This window comes from Scyliorhinus torazame, chromosome 15, assembly GCF_047496885.1.
Source record: "Scyliorhinus torazame isolate Kashiwa2021f chromosome 15, sScyTor2.1, whole genome shotgun sequence".
NCBI lineage: Eukaryota > Metazoa > Chordata > Chondrichthyes > Carcharhiniformes > Scyliorhinidae > Scyliorhinus > Scyliorhinus torazame.
Genome location: NC_092721.1, coordinates 169206558 through 169225512, shown reverse-complemented (window position 1 = coordinate 169225512; position 18955 = coordinate 169206558). Strand labels below are relative to the sequence as shown.

The 18955-nt window shown below is 40.5% G+C and overlaps 1 protein-coding gene across 1 annotated transcript in view; it reads left to right on the top strand.

Moving 5' to 3' along the window:
• The window catches only part of foxo1a (forkhead box O1 a), a 95193-nt gene extending 77437 nt beyond the window's left edge, over window positions 1–17756 (top strand). The window contains exons 2-3 of the mRNA XM_072477071.1: window positions 8126–9469; window positions 12913–17756. Coding sequence (XP_072333172.1) covers window positions 8126–9457 — 1332 coding nt within the window. The 3' untranslated portion in view covers window positions 9458–9469; window positions 12913–17756. The remainder of the gene's footprint in view (window positions 1–8125; window positions 9470–12912) is intronic.
• Window positions 17757–18955: the final 1199 nt, after the last annotated feature.

Sequence of the window (18955 nt, the reverse complement as noted above, 5' to 3'; positions counted from 1 at the left end):
TTGAACTAAATATGAACTTCAAGTAGAGCAGTCTTTAGCGTGGAATCATTTTCCAACTACTAAATCTTGTACGATTCCTTCTTGATGCATTGTTCAGACACTTCCACAGACTGAGATGTTTTAATGATGGGTACATCTTGGCAAAACAAAATCGCAAGGAAATGGGCAACAGGAGAATTGATCGCTCCTTGTACTAAAACAGCATAAACAGAAGTATAGACAAAATTATTCCTCTATAGGCGGGGCGAATCTGTCAGGAAGAACCATTATCAAGTTAGATCAAAAAATGAAGTCTATTAGTGTGCCCATGGGCCAATATTCCTTCTTGTTGTCTTTGACCTCACTGTAACCTTTGCCATGGTTGATCTTTGCCAATGATTCCTCATTACAGCCTGCCTCTTGGTGACATTATCTGTAGACATGGGGTCAGTTGCCAGATGAACACTGTATCATTTTGTTTCTTTCAGTTCCCCGAATCCCTATGTGCTGTCCAGATATCCAGTCTATCATGTGGCCTAACTTTGGTCCAGCTGAGTCCATATGTCATTGTAATCCTCAATCGTGCTTTTGTCATCACCAGACTTGACTATTCATAGACCTGAAATGTTGACTCCTGTTTTCCTCTCCACGGATTCTGCTTGACCTGCTGAGCCACTTCAGAATTTTTTATTTTCGTATTTCCAGCATCCGCACTATTCTGCTTCTGTGTTTGATGATTTTTTTCTTTCCCCAGTGCTCTCCTGGCTGACCACTCTGCTGTCCCTCAATTTTAGCTCACCTAAATCTTTGCGACCCATGTCCTATCCCACATCACATCCTGCTTCAACTCAGTTTAAATACCTCTGTGGTGTTGCCCCACTCTATCTCTTAAACTCCTTACAACCCTAAAACCTCCCATCCCCATCCCATGATCTCTCCATTCCTCTGACTCTGGCATTTTGTGCATTGGCCCCTCTATTTGTCCAATTTGATTCTGGCATTCTCTACCTAAAGCTCATATTTGCACGCACTTTGTGCGATCGTGTTGACACTATTCCAACCTATATTGCAAATATCTTGCTCTGTATCGTGGCACAGCAAATTAGTTTTTGGAAAAGTTGTCAAGACAGTCATTGTGAGGTAAAAATATGTAAACCTGGTGTTCAGTAATCAATATTTGGTTTTGCAGAAATACTGTTTTTGGAAGAAATACTGCTCTTTTTCTACTGAAGCTTAAGTTAAGTCCATGTTGCATAACTCCACTAATTACTGGAACTGTCATCCCATCTTTGTTCGCAACCTTTAGTTAAAATGTTCTGCGAATGGAAAATGTCACCAAGAATATAAGCAGAACTCTAAACGACAGCTTCTTAAAAATGTCTTGTGTTTCCATATCTTGTGTTTCCATAACCCAAAGAGGCCAACCTTTTCCTCATGAAGATGTCCCTAAAGGTTTATATGCAGCCGTTCTGCGTTATCATTCATCATATTTTTAAACATGATTGCCTAAAAATTGTGGGACTGGTGCATCTTGCAGTAAACACTGTGAATTAGATATTTTAGAACTTGATGTTTCAGATCATACTGGTGTGTGTCGCAATTTGCTGCAAATGCAGATCAATGGGGCACCTGGGTCCTTGTGGATGTTTGGTCCAATGGCCTACCTCCTTAACCAAGGAAATGTAAGGATAGAGGAAAACACAGAGCAAATGCCAAATTTGATGAATTAGAATCAAATTAGATATAGAAAAGGGAGAAAGATGAGAAAAATTAATTAAAAAAATCTTCTAGACACTATTATTGTCTGAGGGAGTAACATTGCACAATTTCATTTTGTCCTTTCTAGTCCTCCCAAAATTGAATGTCATTATCAGACCCACATCACATAATTAATGGGGTCCTTTATATTGTGAATTATGAGCCCGATGTAGCTGCATTCGGATTAATTCATATTAACGGTGCAATTTCAGGGGCTGGTTTAGCACACTGGGCTAAATCACTGGCTTTTAAAGCAGGCCAGCAGCACGGTTCAATTCCCGTACCAGCCTCCCCGAACAGGTGCCGGAATGTGGCGACTAGGGGCTTTTCACAGTAACTTCATTGAAGCCTACTTGTGACAATAAGCGATTTTCATTTCATGATGCACATTGGGAAAGCCTCATGGCAAGATGGTAATTTTCTTCGTTTCGATGAGGTTAATTGCAGAGCGATGCATATTGCCCAGCAGCTTTTGGTGAATCGGAACTCGTGTATTTCTTCTTCCACAGCGAGTATCCTTTTTTAACACTCACTTAAATGCTAGGTGTTCACCATTATTTTTTCCAGCAATTTCTGGGCAAATGTGTTCGGGTGGGCCACACATTCCTCCAAATTACTGGTATGTCATCATTGTGTTATCTTTTGGTTTAAGTACTGCACATTAAACCAAAAGCAAAATATTGCGGATGCTGGAAATTTGAAATAAAAACAGAATGCTGGAAGTACTCAATAGGCCTGGCAGTATCTAGAGTGAGAAATAGAGTTAACATTTAAGGCTGTGACTAATCTGCCACTCCATAGGATATCTGCTTAATTGGTTGCAACAGCACAATTTGTAACACTGGCAGTACATTCCTTTGCATTGGCCCATAAAAGAATATAATTAGTTGCCTAATGCAATCTCTAAACAAGTTAACATATTAGCTGTGAAAAATTTATTTTTGTGTAATCCTGATCAACGAGTAAAGTCCGCTGTCATTGTCCTCATTTATTATCGAGAAACGGGAGTGACTTCTTGGGTAAGGTTTAAAAACTTCTATCCTTTTATCTTATTTAGTTTTTTATGTTTCGAACTTTATAAAAAATGTATTCCTTGGCGAATTGCAAGTACTGGAACTTCCACTAAACTGTCTGCACAGCAGTAATCAACCAAAGTTATTAACACTAACTAAGCTCCAATTAATTAGACAGCTTGCTGTAGTTGCTATCTAGTTTTTTGTTTTCCACATTTTTTAATAGCAAGAGATTTTATCTGTTATGTTATATGTTAACATATGGGCCTGATAATGATATGTTAATCTATTCCAATGAGGTTTCTGACATTGACCGGTATGTTATCCTCAGTCCAATGGCGGACTGTCCTACCGGTCAATGTCAGAAACCTCATTGGAATAGATTAACATATCATTATCAGGTCCATGCACCAGAATTATACCCCCCACATCAAATAATGTGTCCACTGTGGCATGATGTCAGAACAGCCGGATTCACTATTAATCTCAGAAGGCGTGCACCAGGCGAGCAGTACTCCGAGGGGAGCTCAAAGGTGAGCACAGTGGGCGGGTGATGCCAGTTTGAATCAGGAGGTGGTCAGGGAGATTCACCTGGGTGAAGGATTTTTTGTGCTGTACACTGGGCAGCCTATAAATATGGTGCCTGGATCATCAGGTTGGTGAATCAGTGGCTTGCCATCAGTGATACATCATCGAATCCTTGTCTGCTGCCTTTTTGCACTAAGTGCAGCACTATATGACACAAAAAGCTGCCATTGCTGTTGGCGGCTTTGATGCTATTCCCCCACCCCTGACATCAGACTTTGCCAATTATCAGAGAAAAACTCGCCCTGCGTATAATGGAGTGGCCAATCTCCTATCACCTGTTTTGCGCCACTGAATTCATGGAAGGCCCCATCTTCTCAACCTTACCCCCCTGCCTGAGGTGTGGTGATTCTCAGGGTAAACCCCCACCAGTCAGCTCTCCCCCTCGAAGGGGCAAGCAGCCTATGGTCATCTGGGATTATGGAGACGTCACCCTTACCTTTTACCACTGAATAAAGGATAGGAGGCAGGGTCAGGGTTAATGTTGAGGAATGTTGATTGTCCCAATCCCAAAATGAGTTTTTTTAAAAAACCTACTTTTAAAGGAATGCAACGAAATTAAGAAATAATAACCGAAAATGTTGGAAATACCCAGCAGATCAGGTAGTATCTGTGGAGAGAGAAACCGAGTTAGGTTGATGGCCTTATGGCTGTGTAATAATAGTGCGTGTTTTGACTCAATGAGTTTCATTGCTATATATTTAATCTATTAATGTAGTAAGAACCACATGCATTAGGAACTTCAGACATTTAATAAAAGTGATTAGGGCACTAGAATTGCCCTTTTTATGTAATTACTAGCAAGAGAACTTGGTCACCTATCAGAATAGTTGGTGTGGCCCTTCAATGACATCACTAAAAGCCTACATATAACAGTGCACACTGACCTCATAGCAGTGTATTGCGATTTCTGTCTTGGTACATGCTTAAGTGGAATGTTCGGCATGTTCAAGATAGAAATCAATAGATTTCTGGATACGAGTGACATCAAGGGTTATGGGAATAGCGGGAAAGCTGTGTTTTAGGTGGGTGATCAAATTGAATGTTGGATCAGGCTTGATTGGCTGAATGGGCCTACTCCTGCTCCTATGTTCCAATGTCCACCTTGGTGTGTAAATCAGTAAACCGGATTTATTTTGTATATATAAGGGTGTCGAGATTGCTTGGAAGCAAGTAAAAGCATCAAAAACCTCCTTTGCTATTTTGAATAGTCGCCGAGTCATTGAAGTTCATCCATGAAGGATTTTAACTGTGCAACCCAAATTTTGCATGCCATTCTCAAAAACATCCAGTACAGACTTGAATTTTGTCTGTGGGTAGTATGCATTATCTCAATAACAGAATCAAATGAAAATGTACAAAGAATTTGGCCCTGAAACCAGGCTAGCTGTCAGCATCAATGTATTTTATTCGCTGTTCCTCATCCCCATTTATCTCTACCATGGTCATGAACAATGCTGCTCTTGTATAAATACAGTGGTACAGTATGAAACTGATGCTTACGTTTAGTTTATCCTTGCTGCCAGTTTTTGTACACATCGTTTTAAAGCCATTATATGTTTTTATCTTTGCTCCGGTAGGGTTCTGAGTCATATTTTGTTATCCAGCAAGGAAATATTGACATTCTCCATTAAATGAATTGATTCTATATTGTTGGAGCTTTAATACTTGCATCTATTATCCAACAGTTGTTGTGTTTGAACTAGGCAAGTGAAAACAACTAAAATTATTATTTTTTTAAAAGTCGCTGTCCCATGCGGAAGTTCATGGCAGGCTCTGTATCAGGCAGAAAGCAACATGAAAAGTGAGGAAAATGCAAAAATCTGTCAGCCAGGTTATCTCTCTTGCCAAGTTCCCTTTGGAGAAGCTAGACATTCATGGGTTTGTATTTGTGTCTGGAGTTATCAGCAGACACAACATCATTAACAACGGGACATATTTTCATAAGATTACCTCCTAACCATTTTATCATTTTCTTCCCCCCCCCCCCCAAAACCAAAAAAGAAATTGGTAAATTAGGGCTTCGTTTTCGGTCTGTGCTGGAAAAACACGAATTTATGTAGCAACCCCGCAGACCTTTTCCCGTTAGGGAAAAAAAATCTTTATTTGGCAGCACTAGGAGACAGCACTGCTGGCTGGAAATATGACCTGTAACTTGCCCATTGATCTAACCATTGTAGATTGAGCCAGGGCTCCTCCTGTAGGTGTCTGTAATTGTTTTTACTAAAAAGCGAAGGGAGGCTCACGTACACCATCAACAGCTAACTGTGTGTAGATAAGGCAATGTTGTGACCTCAGTGGATTTCATTCCATAAGTGATTACTTTAATGTCCTTGGTCCTGCTGCTTATGTTTTTTGCATACAGTAGAACAAAGACATCTTAAAAGCTCGAGCTGTGCAAAGTGTCCTTAAAAATGTTAAACCAGTTTTTTACTATCCACATACTGACATGCCAGTTTCCAGCAGTCTGTTGATGCTTATCTATAAGAGGAGGAGGGAATGTTGTAATATTACTTATGAGCAAGAATATTTAGCAGAAGCTTGAATCTTTTTGCCCCTTTTCTAAACGTTTAGAGGCCAGACCTGATGACGCTAAGCAAGCTAAATTAGATGTTGCCTGGAGATTTAAACACTGTTGTAGAGCAGCCATAAGTTACTGGATAGGTGATCAATTATACTTTGGAGTGGATCCCACATTGCAAGTAACTGCAGTTCAAAAGTGCTTTGAGACATTTGGTGGTTGTGTAAAGCGCTATATGAATGCAAAACTTCCATTTAATGTATATTGATTCATTTCTGCATTGGCCAGCAATTAAAACGTTAATTCATTGTATGCATAATTCTTCCCAAATCTACTTGCTGGCTTCCAGTTAGTGTAGGTGTACGGCTTTTGACCAGATTTTAATTCAGATTTTTAACACAAAAAGGCAAGTTTCTCATTGTTCATGGCTGTTAGTGCTTTAAAGCCTTTTTTTTTTGGTTGTACCATCAGTATTTCTTGTTCTGTGGAGGTGAAATAGAAGATGCCAGGCCATGAACCTCTTTATTCTGCTGTACGTTGGAAATCAGATATTTTAGTTGGGATGTAATGGCGTAATGCTGGTTTTAACACTGTTGCCGCTCACTGGGCTAAATCGCTGGCTTTTAAAGCAGACCAAGGCAGGCCAGCAGCACGGTTCAATTCCCGTACTAGCCTCCTCGAACAGGCGCCGGAATGTGGCAACTGGGGGCTTTTCACAGTGACTTCATTGAAGCCTACTCGTGACAATAAGCGATTTTCATTTCATTTCAAGAGACCAGAACTGGGAAAATGCTGATATGTCAGTGATTTAGGGCTGGCAAAGATTAGCGATAGGGAGTGATGTTGCTATGGAGAATTTTGAAAATTAAAATCATTTTTAAGCTCGAGGAATTATTTTAAGTGGAACCACTGTAGGCCAGTGAATGTAGGGGTGATGGATGAATGGGACATGATGCAAGTAAAGGCACAGACAGTAGAGTTTTGGATAATCTCAAGCTTATGAAGGATTGAAAGTAGCAGGCTGACCAGGAATGGATTGCGATAGTCAAATCTGGAGGCAATGAGAGTTTCAGTCGCAGGTGAGCTGGGGCAGGGCTGGATTCTGGCAATATTATGGAAGTTAAAATAAGCTGTCTTAGTGACAGCGTGAATGTGTGTTTGATAGTTCACTTTGGTCAAATAAGTTTGTAAACCATCTGACAATGGAATTTGCTAGCGGAGACTGAAAGACAATAGCTTCAATTTTCCCAGTATTTCTCCTTCATCCTCTTTATGTTGGACAAATAGTTTGACAACTTGAGGATCGATAGAGGCAATGGTGAGATGGGAGCTCGTCTTTCAGTTTCCGCATGTACACTGAACTACTGTACAAACTAAAACCTAAATAGGCATATGATCATGATGAACATTTTATGCTAACTACTAACAACATTTTCCCCTCTGCGCGTCCCCCTGGCCCCACTTTGGTCTACATTCCAGCCACTAGCAATATGTTGGTAGAAACCTATATTTATGGTGGGTGGGGGAAGCAAAGAAAACCATGAATCTCAGATTACTAATTGCAAACGCTGAACCAGAGCTTGTTTTATTTTATTTTTTTAGGTTATGGTGTTTCTGGTCATAATGAATGCGGGTTCCACCCTCATGGCAGCCCATTATTATAATTGTTAAAGCCAGAGAAAAAATGAAAATTATTCTGCAGTTTTAACAGTATAGAATAAGATTGTTTTGAATTGTTCCATCAATTAGCATCAATGCATAAGAAACCGATGTGTAGGAAAATATATTGTGTACATATATCATCTATATAATGTGTACAGTTTTTATATATTAATGCTCCATTACCCCACCATTTTAGATCCAAAGTACCTCCAGCAATATAAATGCTTTGGGAAGCTAAGTCTTCATAACCTTTTCATCAGTGAGCCATATTATTACTCATGTAAAGTTTTTTTTTTTTTCTATTAGCCCACAACTACATAGGGCAGTTGGGCACACCAACTAGAGGGTCTGCTTCTAGACATGCCTGCTTGAATAACTGTAAAAACTGAATGCAAAACCTATTCATTAGTGTACCCCAATGATGTACTGGTTAATTCGGAATATTTTAATTCTTCTACTCCCCATTCCCCACTCCACAATCGCCACCAATCTGGGGGCTGTTTGGGTAGGAACTTAAAAGGGAATTGTGTGGTTATGTAGCAAACTATTAATGGAACGCACAGAAGAAGTGGTTCTGACTCCATGATTTGTTTCTGTTTTTTTGCAGAATTCGATCCGTCACAATCTGTCACTGCACAGCAAGTTTATAAGAGTTCAGAATGAAGGAACTGGCAAGAGTTCTTGGTGGATGCTGAATCCCGAAGGAGGAAAGAGTGGAAAATCTCCAAGAAGAAGAGCAGCATCCATGGATAACAACAGCAAGTTTGCTAAAAGCAGAGGGAGAGCAGCTAAGAAAAAGGCAGCACTTCAGGCAGGCCAGGATGGCAGTGCTGATAGTCCCGGAACACAGTTCTCAAAATGGCCTGGAAGTCCCAATTCCCACAGTAATGATGACTTTGATGCTTGGACCACTTTCAGAACGAGAACTGGCTCAAATGCTAGCACATTAAGTGGAAGGCTTTCACCAATTATGCCAGAACAAGAAGATATTGGAGATGGCGAGGTTCATCAAATGTCACCCTTAGTCTACCCTGGTACCTCCAGTAAAATGGCATCCACGCTACCAAGTCTAAGTGAGATGACTAGTTCTATGAACAATTCCATGACTGAAAATGTAATGGAGGACCTTTTGGATAACTTAAATCTTTTGTCCCCAAATTCATCAATGGTAGCATCTACCCAGCCTTCATCAGTGTCACTAATGCAGCAAAGCACTGGCTATTCTTTTCCACCCCAGAACACAGCCATTGGTTCACCGACACCAGATTACAGAAAATGTCTGTATGCTCAAAGCAGTATGAATTCCCTACAGCAAATTCCTTTGCAGACTTTTCAAGAGAAAAAACAAAGCTTTGGACCAATCGCCCAATATAGCTGCCCAACAGGACTCCTTAAAGAGTTACTAACTTCTGACTCCCCACCTCATACTGATATGCTACCACAAGTGGATACTGTGGTATCACAAGTCAGTAGTCGGATGGCCAGTCAAAATATGATGATCCCCACAACTTATACCAATCAGGCAGTTCACACCAAGATGATGAACCACGGTGTCCAGCAACATCCAGTACATAGTCACCATTCAATCGCAATGAACGGCCGTGCCGTACCTCATCCAGTGAGCATCATGACTCATCCTTCAAATATCCGACATCTGTCCACACCAAAAAGTCAGCTGCAAGTGCCTATGTCTTTGCAAACAAATATAATGGATCCATGTTCTATCAACAGTAATGGTGATTACAGAAGAATGCATCTTGCTGCTGTGAGTCAGGAGAGGCTGCCTAGTGATTTGGACGATATGTTCATTGAAAGGCTGGACTGTGATGTTGAGTCCATTATTCGCAATGACCTTATGGATGGCGATACTCTAGATTTTAACTTTGACTGCTATTCAAACAGTGCAAAAGCATCCACACACAGCTGGGTATCTGGATAAATTTTAAGAGAGGTGGGTATTGGATCTCACAGCAAAACTGCATGCTTCCATTTTAAGTTTTATGAATGTTAATGAAATTCAAATTCTAAAATATCACTTGAGTTTGGTGATGACCATGAAAAGAAATGGGACTGGTAGTGGGATGCTGTATACAGAGAATGCCTTTAATTCTCTATCCTGAGGCTACACAATGAACACAGTCTTATGTAAAATCAGCATCTGGGCAAATGAAATGCCATTGTGGAGGTTGGGGGAGAGGGTGCGAGTGCAAGAAGAAATTTAACCTGCGGACTTGGCTAGATTTTTCCCAACGGCAGTTTAAGGGAAGCAGCTATTGGAGTTCGGAGGCACTGTGTCCGCCAGGGCTTCACTGCAGGAGGAAACCTGAGCTTTGCTTGAGGACAAGAGGAGAGGTTCCCCTCTTGGCCTGACCCAAAGGGATTAAATTTTTTTTTTTAACAGTTTCTTCTGTTTCTGATCCTGAGTTCACCTGATGGGAAAGCCCCCCCCCCCCCCAAACAAACAAACGTGCGCACGCTTATAAAATAGTAGTTGGGAGTTTTTAATGTCATTTGACTCCAATCTGCATATTTAAGAAAGAACTCCCCAGTTTGCCGCAGGCTCGGAGAAGCATATGAAGCTCGGGGGCAGTGGAATTCAGTTGGTGCTTTTGGTGGGTAAGTCACCTGGTTAGCTTAACGCCTCACTTGCTTGGTTTCCACCTGGTTAATAAAATTACAAAGAACCGAACATTGCAGTTTCTGAATTTTTAAAGGTGGTTTTGTAATGCATGTGCTCTCTCATATCAGTAGTACAAACTAAGAATTTTTTTGTTTGAGTGGGTGCTGGTTCAGCCTTGAGTATCAGTTCATGCATTGCTCTGTGCAAGAGCAAAGCAACAAAATTTCAGAGCTTTGACAGAAAAAGATATATACTTGCAAAACTTTTGCACTTGTCAAAAAAATTACTGAGCGTAAAACCATTGCTACCATTTTCCAGGTTGGAATTAAGATAGATTTATCCCACCACACTCACTGAAAGAACACTCTTTTGTATCTCTTTTTTTTCATTCATTCATTCATTATTCTATAATTCTTTTTGGACTGGCAAACTCCCGCCTGTTCAGACAATTTGCCTCAGGAGGTTCAGTCCACTGCACAGTTGAGCAACCCGGTCTAAATGGGATAGCACTGTTGCTTCACAGCGCCAGGGACCCGGGTTCGATTCCCGGCTTGGGTCACTGCCTGTGAGGAGTCTGCACGTTCTCTCCGTGTCTGTGTGGGTTTCCTCCCACAAGTCCCGAAAGATGTGTTTGTTTAAATGAATTGGACATCCCTCCGTGTACCTGAACCAGTGCCAGAGTGTGGCGACTAGGGGATTTTCACAGTAACTTCACCGCAATGTTAATGTAAGCTTACTTGTGACACTAATAAAGATTATTATTAAATTGGCACTTGAGACCAGCACTAAGGCCGCATTCAGAGATGCTGTCTTTCTGATGAGATTTGGGATCAGGGTCCAATCTGTTCAACTGGATATGAAAAATCCCATGACGCAATTTGAAGAAGAGCAAATAGTTCTTACGGTATAATTTCTATCTCGATATTACCAAAATGGTTCACTTGGCGATTTATCTCATTTCATCTTTGTGGAACTTTCCTGTGTGCAAATTGGCTGCCATGATTAGCTACCAAAACAACCACTTAAAAAGTAGTCATTTGGCCATAAAGTGTGTTGGGACATCTTGAGGCTATGAAAAACACCAATATAAATGCGAGTTTGATCTTTTATTCTTTCTTTCCTTGTATCTAACATCCTTTCCCCAGCCACATATAGGGAAGAAAGCTCATTCCTCCTTCAGACCACGTGACCACGGGGGATTGGGACATGAGTTTGCCCCCATCACCACTTGTGAAGTCTGCTCAGTACTTTTGTATATTGCAGGCCATCAATTTATTGTTGGTTTATCAACTTTCCATAAAAAAGGAACATGGTAGGATCTCCTTTCTACTTACAGTACAATGCTTGCTCAGTGAGGATATTTGTAGGTGCATTTAGATACAGTTAAGTATTGAAGGGTTGCAACTTTAGGACGGCATGGTGGCGCAATGCTTAGCACTGCTGCCTACGGCGCTGAGGACCCGGGTTCAATCCTGGCCCTGGGTCACTGTCTGTGTGGAGTCTGCACATTCTCCCCGTGTCTACGTGGTTTTCACGTAAATGAAAATGAAAATGGGGAAAAATCTGTACAGACTGTATAGTTGATTGTTGAGAAGGATGTCTCCCAGGGTGTTTATTTGCTGTAACCTGTTTTGATGCATGTTTGTAATAAAATATATATTTTTAAAAAAAGATTGGTGAATTGGCCACACTAAATTGCACCTTAATTGGAAAAAAAAATTGGGTACTCTAAATTTATATAAAAAAGAAGTGCTGCAACTTTAATGTGCAATTTTAAATGTGTGTTCTAATTGACCCCAATTTTATATATGAAAAAAAATAAGCATTAAATTATAGAATGTATATATTATGTTTCTTGCAGGTAAACTATTACTGTCGAGTGTGGCTTTTAAATTGCTGAATGTATATATATTTGAGCACATTGTGTATGAAAGAATAAGTATAGAAATTGCTAGAGTAATTTATGGATTGTGTTTGGCAATAGTGCTGTTTGGAGACTGACAAAACAGTTCATACCTGAGAGTCCATTTCACAAGGTTGTAATCTAATTGAGAATTTCAAATGACTAGAGCAAAGCTCAAGTCGTTTAGAACAGTTGATTAAATCCTTGAGATTAGATTAGTTTGGGGCTTAATCCCTGATTTGTATAATTTACTGTAGTGGAAATATTGTCTTAAATGAGAGCTCTTACTCACTTTTGTGCGATTTTACTTTTTTATACAATGACAACTTGCATTTATGTAGTGCCTTTAACATCGTTGCTTCATCGGAGTGTTATCTAACAACATTTGATGCAAAGCCACATAGAGGGATTGATCAAAAGCTTTGTCAAAGCGGTAGGTTTTAACAAGTATCTTGTAGGGGGAAAAAAAGAGTAGAGAATCAACATTTTTAGGAGGAAATTCCAGAGCTTTGGGACTTTAGCAGCTGAAAGCACATCACCAAAAGTGCATTGATTAAAATGGTCAATTAAAACTCGGTCGGCTGACGAGCCAAACCTGGCCAGACTGCTCGGAATGAAATAGAGCCGCTTTGAATTTCTCTTGAGCAAGGGATTTAGTTTGATTTCTAAGCTGCCCAGCTCCTCAATTCATTGGAGACCAGCATTTTTTTAAAAAACGCCTCTCAACTGTGGTTGAAAAATTAAATGTAAAGATAAAGCCTCATTTCTGGATTATTACAAGTGTTAGTTTCACTTTGCTTAATTTGCAGCAGTTCAGTAGGTTTATGACAATTTGTGTCTGACGCTGTTTTTCTATTTCTCATTAAACTAGATCTCTCTGAAGGCACCCAGACTGGATTGACATCAGGAATTTGGGAAAAGATGTCCTTCACCCTTACTGAATCTTTTGATAAATGCTCCCTTTTCCCTTTCACCATACTTGGCAGCATGGAACATTTTCCTGCACAGGATGTTTGCCCAATGTTTGCAGGTTATGTGCTGCTCTAGATAAGGACTCTGGAATTTGGAACTCTTTGGTTACAAAGTGCCAAACTCACTACAGAATGTCATTTCAAACATATGTGCATTGTGTGCTTAATGAACACGTTTTATTTTTAATTATGAGCATTACATGGGCCTGATCTGGTTGTTAACTATGGCCATAACAAACTCTGCTCCTGACTCCAGCACTGTATTGTGAAAATTTCAGTGCAAATAAAGCTTGCCATTTTATTTTAAACACCACCGTTGTATGACGGTGGCAAGTCCTTCACTTCTGACAAGTAGGACTTGACCTGCAACTAAGGTTGGATTCTGTTTCAAAACTTGCCAGTTTGTCGTAGCAAATAATTGTATTAATAATTCTGCCTCTAAGCCTTGGGACCGACTGCCTGCATATCTAATATGTTGTTGCTGCTGACTCTCTATTAGACCACTGGGCTTATACTTGCACATGGGGTACTGGTTTTAGTGAATGACTTTAGACGATGGGCCCATTTCAAAATATTCCCAACAGTAAATCCATGATCCAACATGCAGAAGTTATACACACATGACCTTTTCCTATTACACCAGGAATTTGAAAAGAAATCTGATCCAATACCATTGATTTTTGCCCACTTGTAAAGACTGCTCACTGTAATGCAAGAGAGTTTGGGGGTGGGGGTGGGTTATTTAACTGTACTCCGCTAGTAGGAAACTAGATCACATTGGCTGCGTATTTCACATGCTGGTGAATTTGATGGAAAAGTCATCAGGCAGCGTGTAAAATGGGTGGCTGATCCAAATTCTACAGGTTTCAACTTAAAATGATGGTAAGATAAGAGTTCAATATTCAAAGATATTTGTAATACATCTCATGGCATATATAAACAGGCTCTTCTAATATGCAAAAGCTTTGATGTTCGATTTTGATTTTTGAAGTGAGTGTTTGCAGTGTTTTTTAATGCTTCCAATCCATTGCTACATAGTTTGTAAATAGCTATTCAATCCTTTAAATTGAGCCTTCACATCCACCAGCTCTGTAAACATGGGAATGCAACTTATGCCAACCTGTCACTACCATCCTATATAAATTACAAGACCATTTCAGCATCACCCAAAGTTCTTTTTCTCCTGAGTGTCCTCCGTGTTTGTGATCTTGCAAAGTTGAAAACGAGTTGCAGTTCAGTTTTTAACATTAAGAACACAAAGTTACACAACTTCTGTATGTTAAATCTCACTTTAATTTAAATACATTTTGTTACCACTTTAGCTAGAAAACAAGGTTTTATTTGTAGTACTTGTAGTTTCAAATCTCCATAAATTGATCACCATGCCTGCTCTTTCTGCAGTCTGGGGAACACCACATGGAGGAACATTGCCATTATAAGGCCTTAGCTGGTGTTCTCCCAAGCATAAAGCCAAGACAAAATGCTGGCAGCATGAAGATTGCACTTGACCGCCTCAGTATAAGGGAAATGGCTCCTGTTGATGCCCTCTGTTAAAACTAATCAAAGATCCCTGAAATGAAAAAGTTAATTATTTGGCACTGACTTATTAGATCTCCACCTAGGTTCTTCAGTTTTAGATATAAGCATGAGTGTCACAATGCCACAATCTGCCTTGATGTTGAGAAACATCTCGTCATTGAGGAAGTTAACCTTGATGGCCTATGCAACAATCTTTCAACCAAGTGCAGATGTTTTACTTGGCACTATTTGACTGACTTTAGAAGAAGACCCAGCAAAGATATTTCTTGCTGTGGCTCCAGCCCATGAAACCAGCACTTAATTTCTACAAATTGATTCCAAAGTAGTATGTTTTAAACTCCTGATCTCCACTAGCCCAATGTTTAAAAATCCCAGTGCAAGGGATTTCAGTGTTAGCTGAAGAAGCTTCTTTAGGGGTGATGAATTGCTTAATGCTGGATTGGCATCCACCTTTTTGAGTCTTCAAATTTTTGAAATATGCAAGTATATTAGATGCACTTTTTGGATCAGTGCCAGCATGTTTTTGGTGCAGAAGGTTTTCTTGACGTGTAATAAGCTTCAGCTTCTTAAATCCATTCAGCTTAAATTGCTTTTGGATACTTGGTTCACCCTGATAAAACACTGGAATGACTGCTTGTCTACAAATAGTTTGAAACTCAATCTCTCCAGATGGATAGTGGAGTCAATTTTAGGCACCGTGTGCTCCCCTGTTGATTATCTTATGCTCAACCCACCACCAAATTCTTGGATGATGTTCCTAAGATAGCCATGCATCGCCCTTCTATGCACATTCCTCAGATATATCAGAGGGTGCAGTTTTTCTTTAACATGGAGCAGGCAACCTGACTCTGGCAATGTCACACTGTGTACAGTAGTGTACCAGTAAGACCTGTAACATGCCTATTATTGTTGGTTGGGGAGAAATGGTATCTGTATAATGGTTTTCAGTGAGAGGATCATGTAAAGGAATTTTTCCAGGCACTGTCTGCAAGGAATGGTACCCATGTTGTAATCCTAGCTCATTGACAAATTCATTCAATTGTGAGGACAGATCTAATTTTCTCGATCAATTTTTATGGCTGCTGCTTAGGATCCAGGGTACCAGCTTAGTTCAGGTAGCTCTCCTTCTCAGTCAGGAGGATGTGGGTTCAACCCACACTATAGATATGAGTACGTACTTTTTGGTTGTCATTTCATTGTAGCAGTGGAGAATGTCGCATTGTTGAAGGTGATATCTATTAAGTGGCATGTTGTGTCGAGGCCTCATCTGCAAGCTTGGGTGGTTGTCACAGATCGCAAGGGAGTATGCAGAGAAAAACAGCAAGTTCTCCTGGCCAACATTTCTCCATCAACCAGAACAGCAAAACAAATTATATGGTCGTCCATTGATTTCTTGGGTGTGGGATTTCACTCTGCAGAAAATGACTGCTGTGTTAATTACGTAATAACAGTGGTTGCATTTTCAATGGATGTAAAAAAAATTGAATTTCATTCTCAGCTGAGTTTCTATGGAGATACCTTTAGCAAAGACAAGTCACTTTGCTGATGGGGACAGGAAGAGTTGCTGTAGTTACTAACAGTTGGTTTTCATAGTGGTAGAGATCCATTACTGGGTGTACCTCTGGGGCACATGGTCCTGGGATTACTGGGCATGGCAGAAAAAAACTTTTAAGATGAAAGTCATTCTATTGAAAATATTCAATCTAAAATGTAATATTATTAGGAAAAGGAAGCGATCAAAAGGTGCAAATACTTCAACCCATTAAATTTGTTACAGCGCACAATTGACAGATCGATCAGATGACATTCAGTGTTATAGTATGGTTTTATTTGGTCACAAACTGACATGTTTAATAGGTAAATAGTTTAAGAATGAAAAATCATGAGATTTGCATTGTTAATGTGATTTTTAAAAAAATTACATTTCAACAAAACCAGTACTGCAGGTCATACGAGATCTGTCTATTTTTTCCCCCTACGAGTTTACAGAATCACAAAAAAATTAGGGGCATCGTGCACCTTCAGATTTTTTTATATATTAACTGGATTAAAATAAGATTTTTGTATGCACGCAGTTAGAATTTTACATCCTAGGGGGTGCTATTAAGTGATGGTGTTTGCTTTTTTTGTAAATATGCAACAAAACTGAGTTTTCTAAATCAGTTTCGCCTGATGTGGATTTTTGCGCAGGGACTAATGTATAGTTGTAAGTTGTTTTTTTTTTTTTGTTACTTTTTTTTTTTTTGGATCAATTATTTAACAATCTGATTTCTTACACAAGTTTTCATTCTGCTTAACGTTATACTAAATTTAAAGTACCACAAAGTGTTACGCTAGACGCTCATACAGTTTAATAACTGTATTTTATCGGTCATAATATAGAAGCTCAGAAAGCTTTGAGTAGAACTACCTTAATTGTAAATGATTGCTCTGTGAAATGTGCAGATCTTACCTATGCAAAGAAAGTCTTAATTTTGAATTTTTTGCAGATTTGTACTGTTCAAAGTATATTATAAAATAGAGTTATTCCGATATTTTAAATGTAACAGAAAGATGTATTGTTTTGGATATAGTTATATGTAACCATACATGGTATATACAGTTTATTTAGAAGTTAGTGATGAAAATCATACTGCTTTTGATAAACCAATACTATTTTCTTCAGTACAACTAATGGATGTTATGTACTGCTTGCTGTGAATGACTGGGCAGAGTCAGCAGAGCATCCCTAGGAAGAGGGAAGAAAACATCTTTGGACCAATTGTTTTTCAATAGAAAATTAATTGCACTTAAACTTTTAATAAGTTTTAATAAACTTTACTTTTATGAATCATTAATTACATTTAAGTACTTACATTTATTAACTTATCTATTGCATCTAGTTTATAAATTTAAAATTGCAATAGGAGTGTTTTTTTTAATTGAAAATTACCAATTTGCACAAAACTGACCCTTTTGATGGATGTTCCGCAGACCAACAGCAACCTGAAACTCCCATGTAAATAATGCTTGCTTCAGTACTACAGACTGTAGCAGCACTTGAAAGTTTCACCACTTTATATCCTTTCAATAATGTAGTCTGTAACTAAATATATTGTTTCATAGACAAGTGCCTGATAATGTACATTAAAAGACACAAGAACAATCTTTGCTGTTATTGTATGGAGCCATAATAAATGTATATAAATTCTGTTACAGAATCTGAGTTGTGTTACTGTCGTCGTTTTTTTTTTTTTTTTTTGATTTACGTTGAATCATCTGAATTGCTTTGACAAAGAATCATCCAGATTCAAAATGGTAGCTCCTTTCTCTCTCCTCTGATGCTGTCAGACCTGCTGAGATTGTCCAGTATTTTCTGGTTTTGCATTTGAATTATATTCGCCCCTTGAAATGGGAAGATGGGGAAATCACGGGTGGGATTCTCCACGAACCGGCGGGGCGGGCCACTCCGGCGCCGAGGAGTGGCGTAAACCACTCCAGCGTCGGGCTGCCACGAAGGTGCGGAATCCTCCACACCTTCAGGGGCCAGGCCAGCGCTTGAGTGTTTGGCACCGCACCAGCCGGCGCGGAAGGGCTTGGCGCCACGCCAACCGGTGCCGAAGGGGGTCTGCGGGCCGGTGCGAGTTGGCGCATGTGCAGCAGCGCCAGCGTGTGCTGGTGCCATCCCAGCGCATGTGCAGGGGGGTTCTCCGCACCGGCCATGGCGGAGGTTGACAGCGGCCGGTGAGGAGGGAAAGAGTGCCCCCACGGCACAGGCCCGCCCGCGGATCGGTGGGCCCTGATCGCGGGCCAGACCACCGTGGGGGCACCCTCCGGGGCCAGATCTCCCCCCCCCCCCCCCCCCCCCCCCCCCGCGCAACGCCCGTGGAACCAGGTTCCGCCGGTAAGGACCTGTTGTGATTTACACCGGCGGGACCTGCCAAAAACGGGCGGCCACTCGGGCCATTGCGGGTCGGAGAATCGGCGGGGTGGTGGGCGCTGCTAGTAGCCGGCGCAGCGTGATTCCCGCCCCCGCCAAAACTCTGGCGCCAGAGAATTTGGCAGCCGGCGGGGGCGGGATTCATGCCGCCCCCCAGCGATTCTCAGACCCGGCGGGGGGTCGGAGAATCCCGCCCCATATTCTTGTTGCAGCAGTTTTGAGGGCGTACAATGGGGTCAATAAGGGAAATCTCAAACTGTGACATTCCGTAGCCTATCTGTACCTGCAGCATGGGCACTGCCATAATGGCAACGACAGCTTCCCAGGTGTGCGTGACACCACTTGAAACCGTTTTTTAGACTTTCATTTGTAAATGAAGGGCCTAATATTTACTTTGGGATCTCTACAGGAATTTTGGCATTGTAGATTGCTTTGTTCAACACTACCTGGCCAATGTGCGATCTAACCAGCTGTCAAAAGTAGAA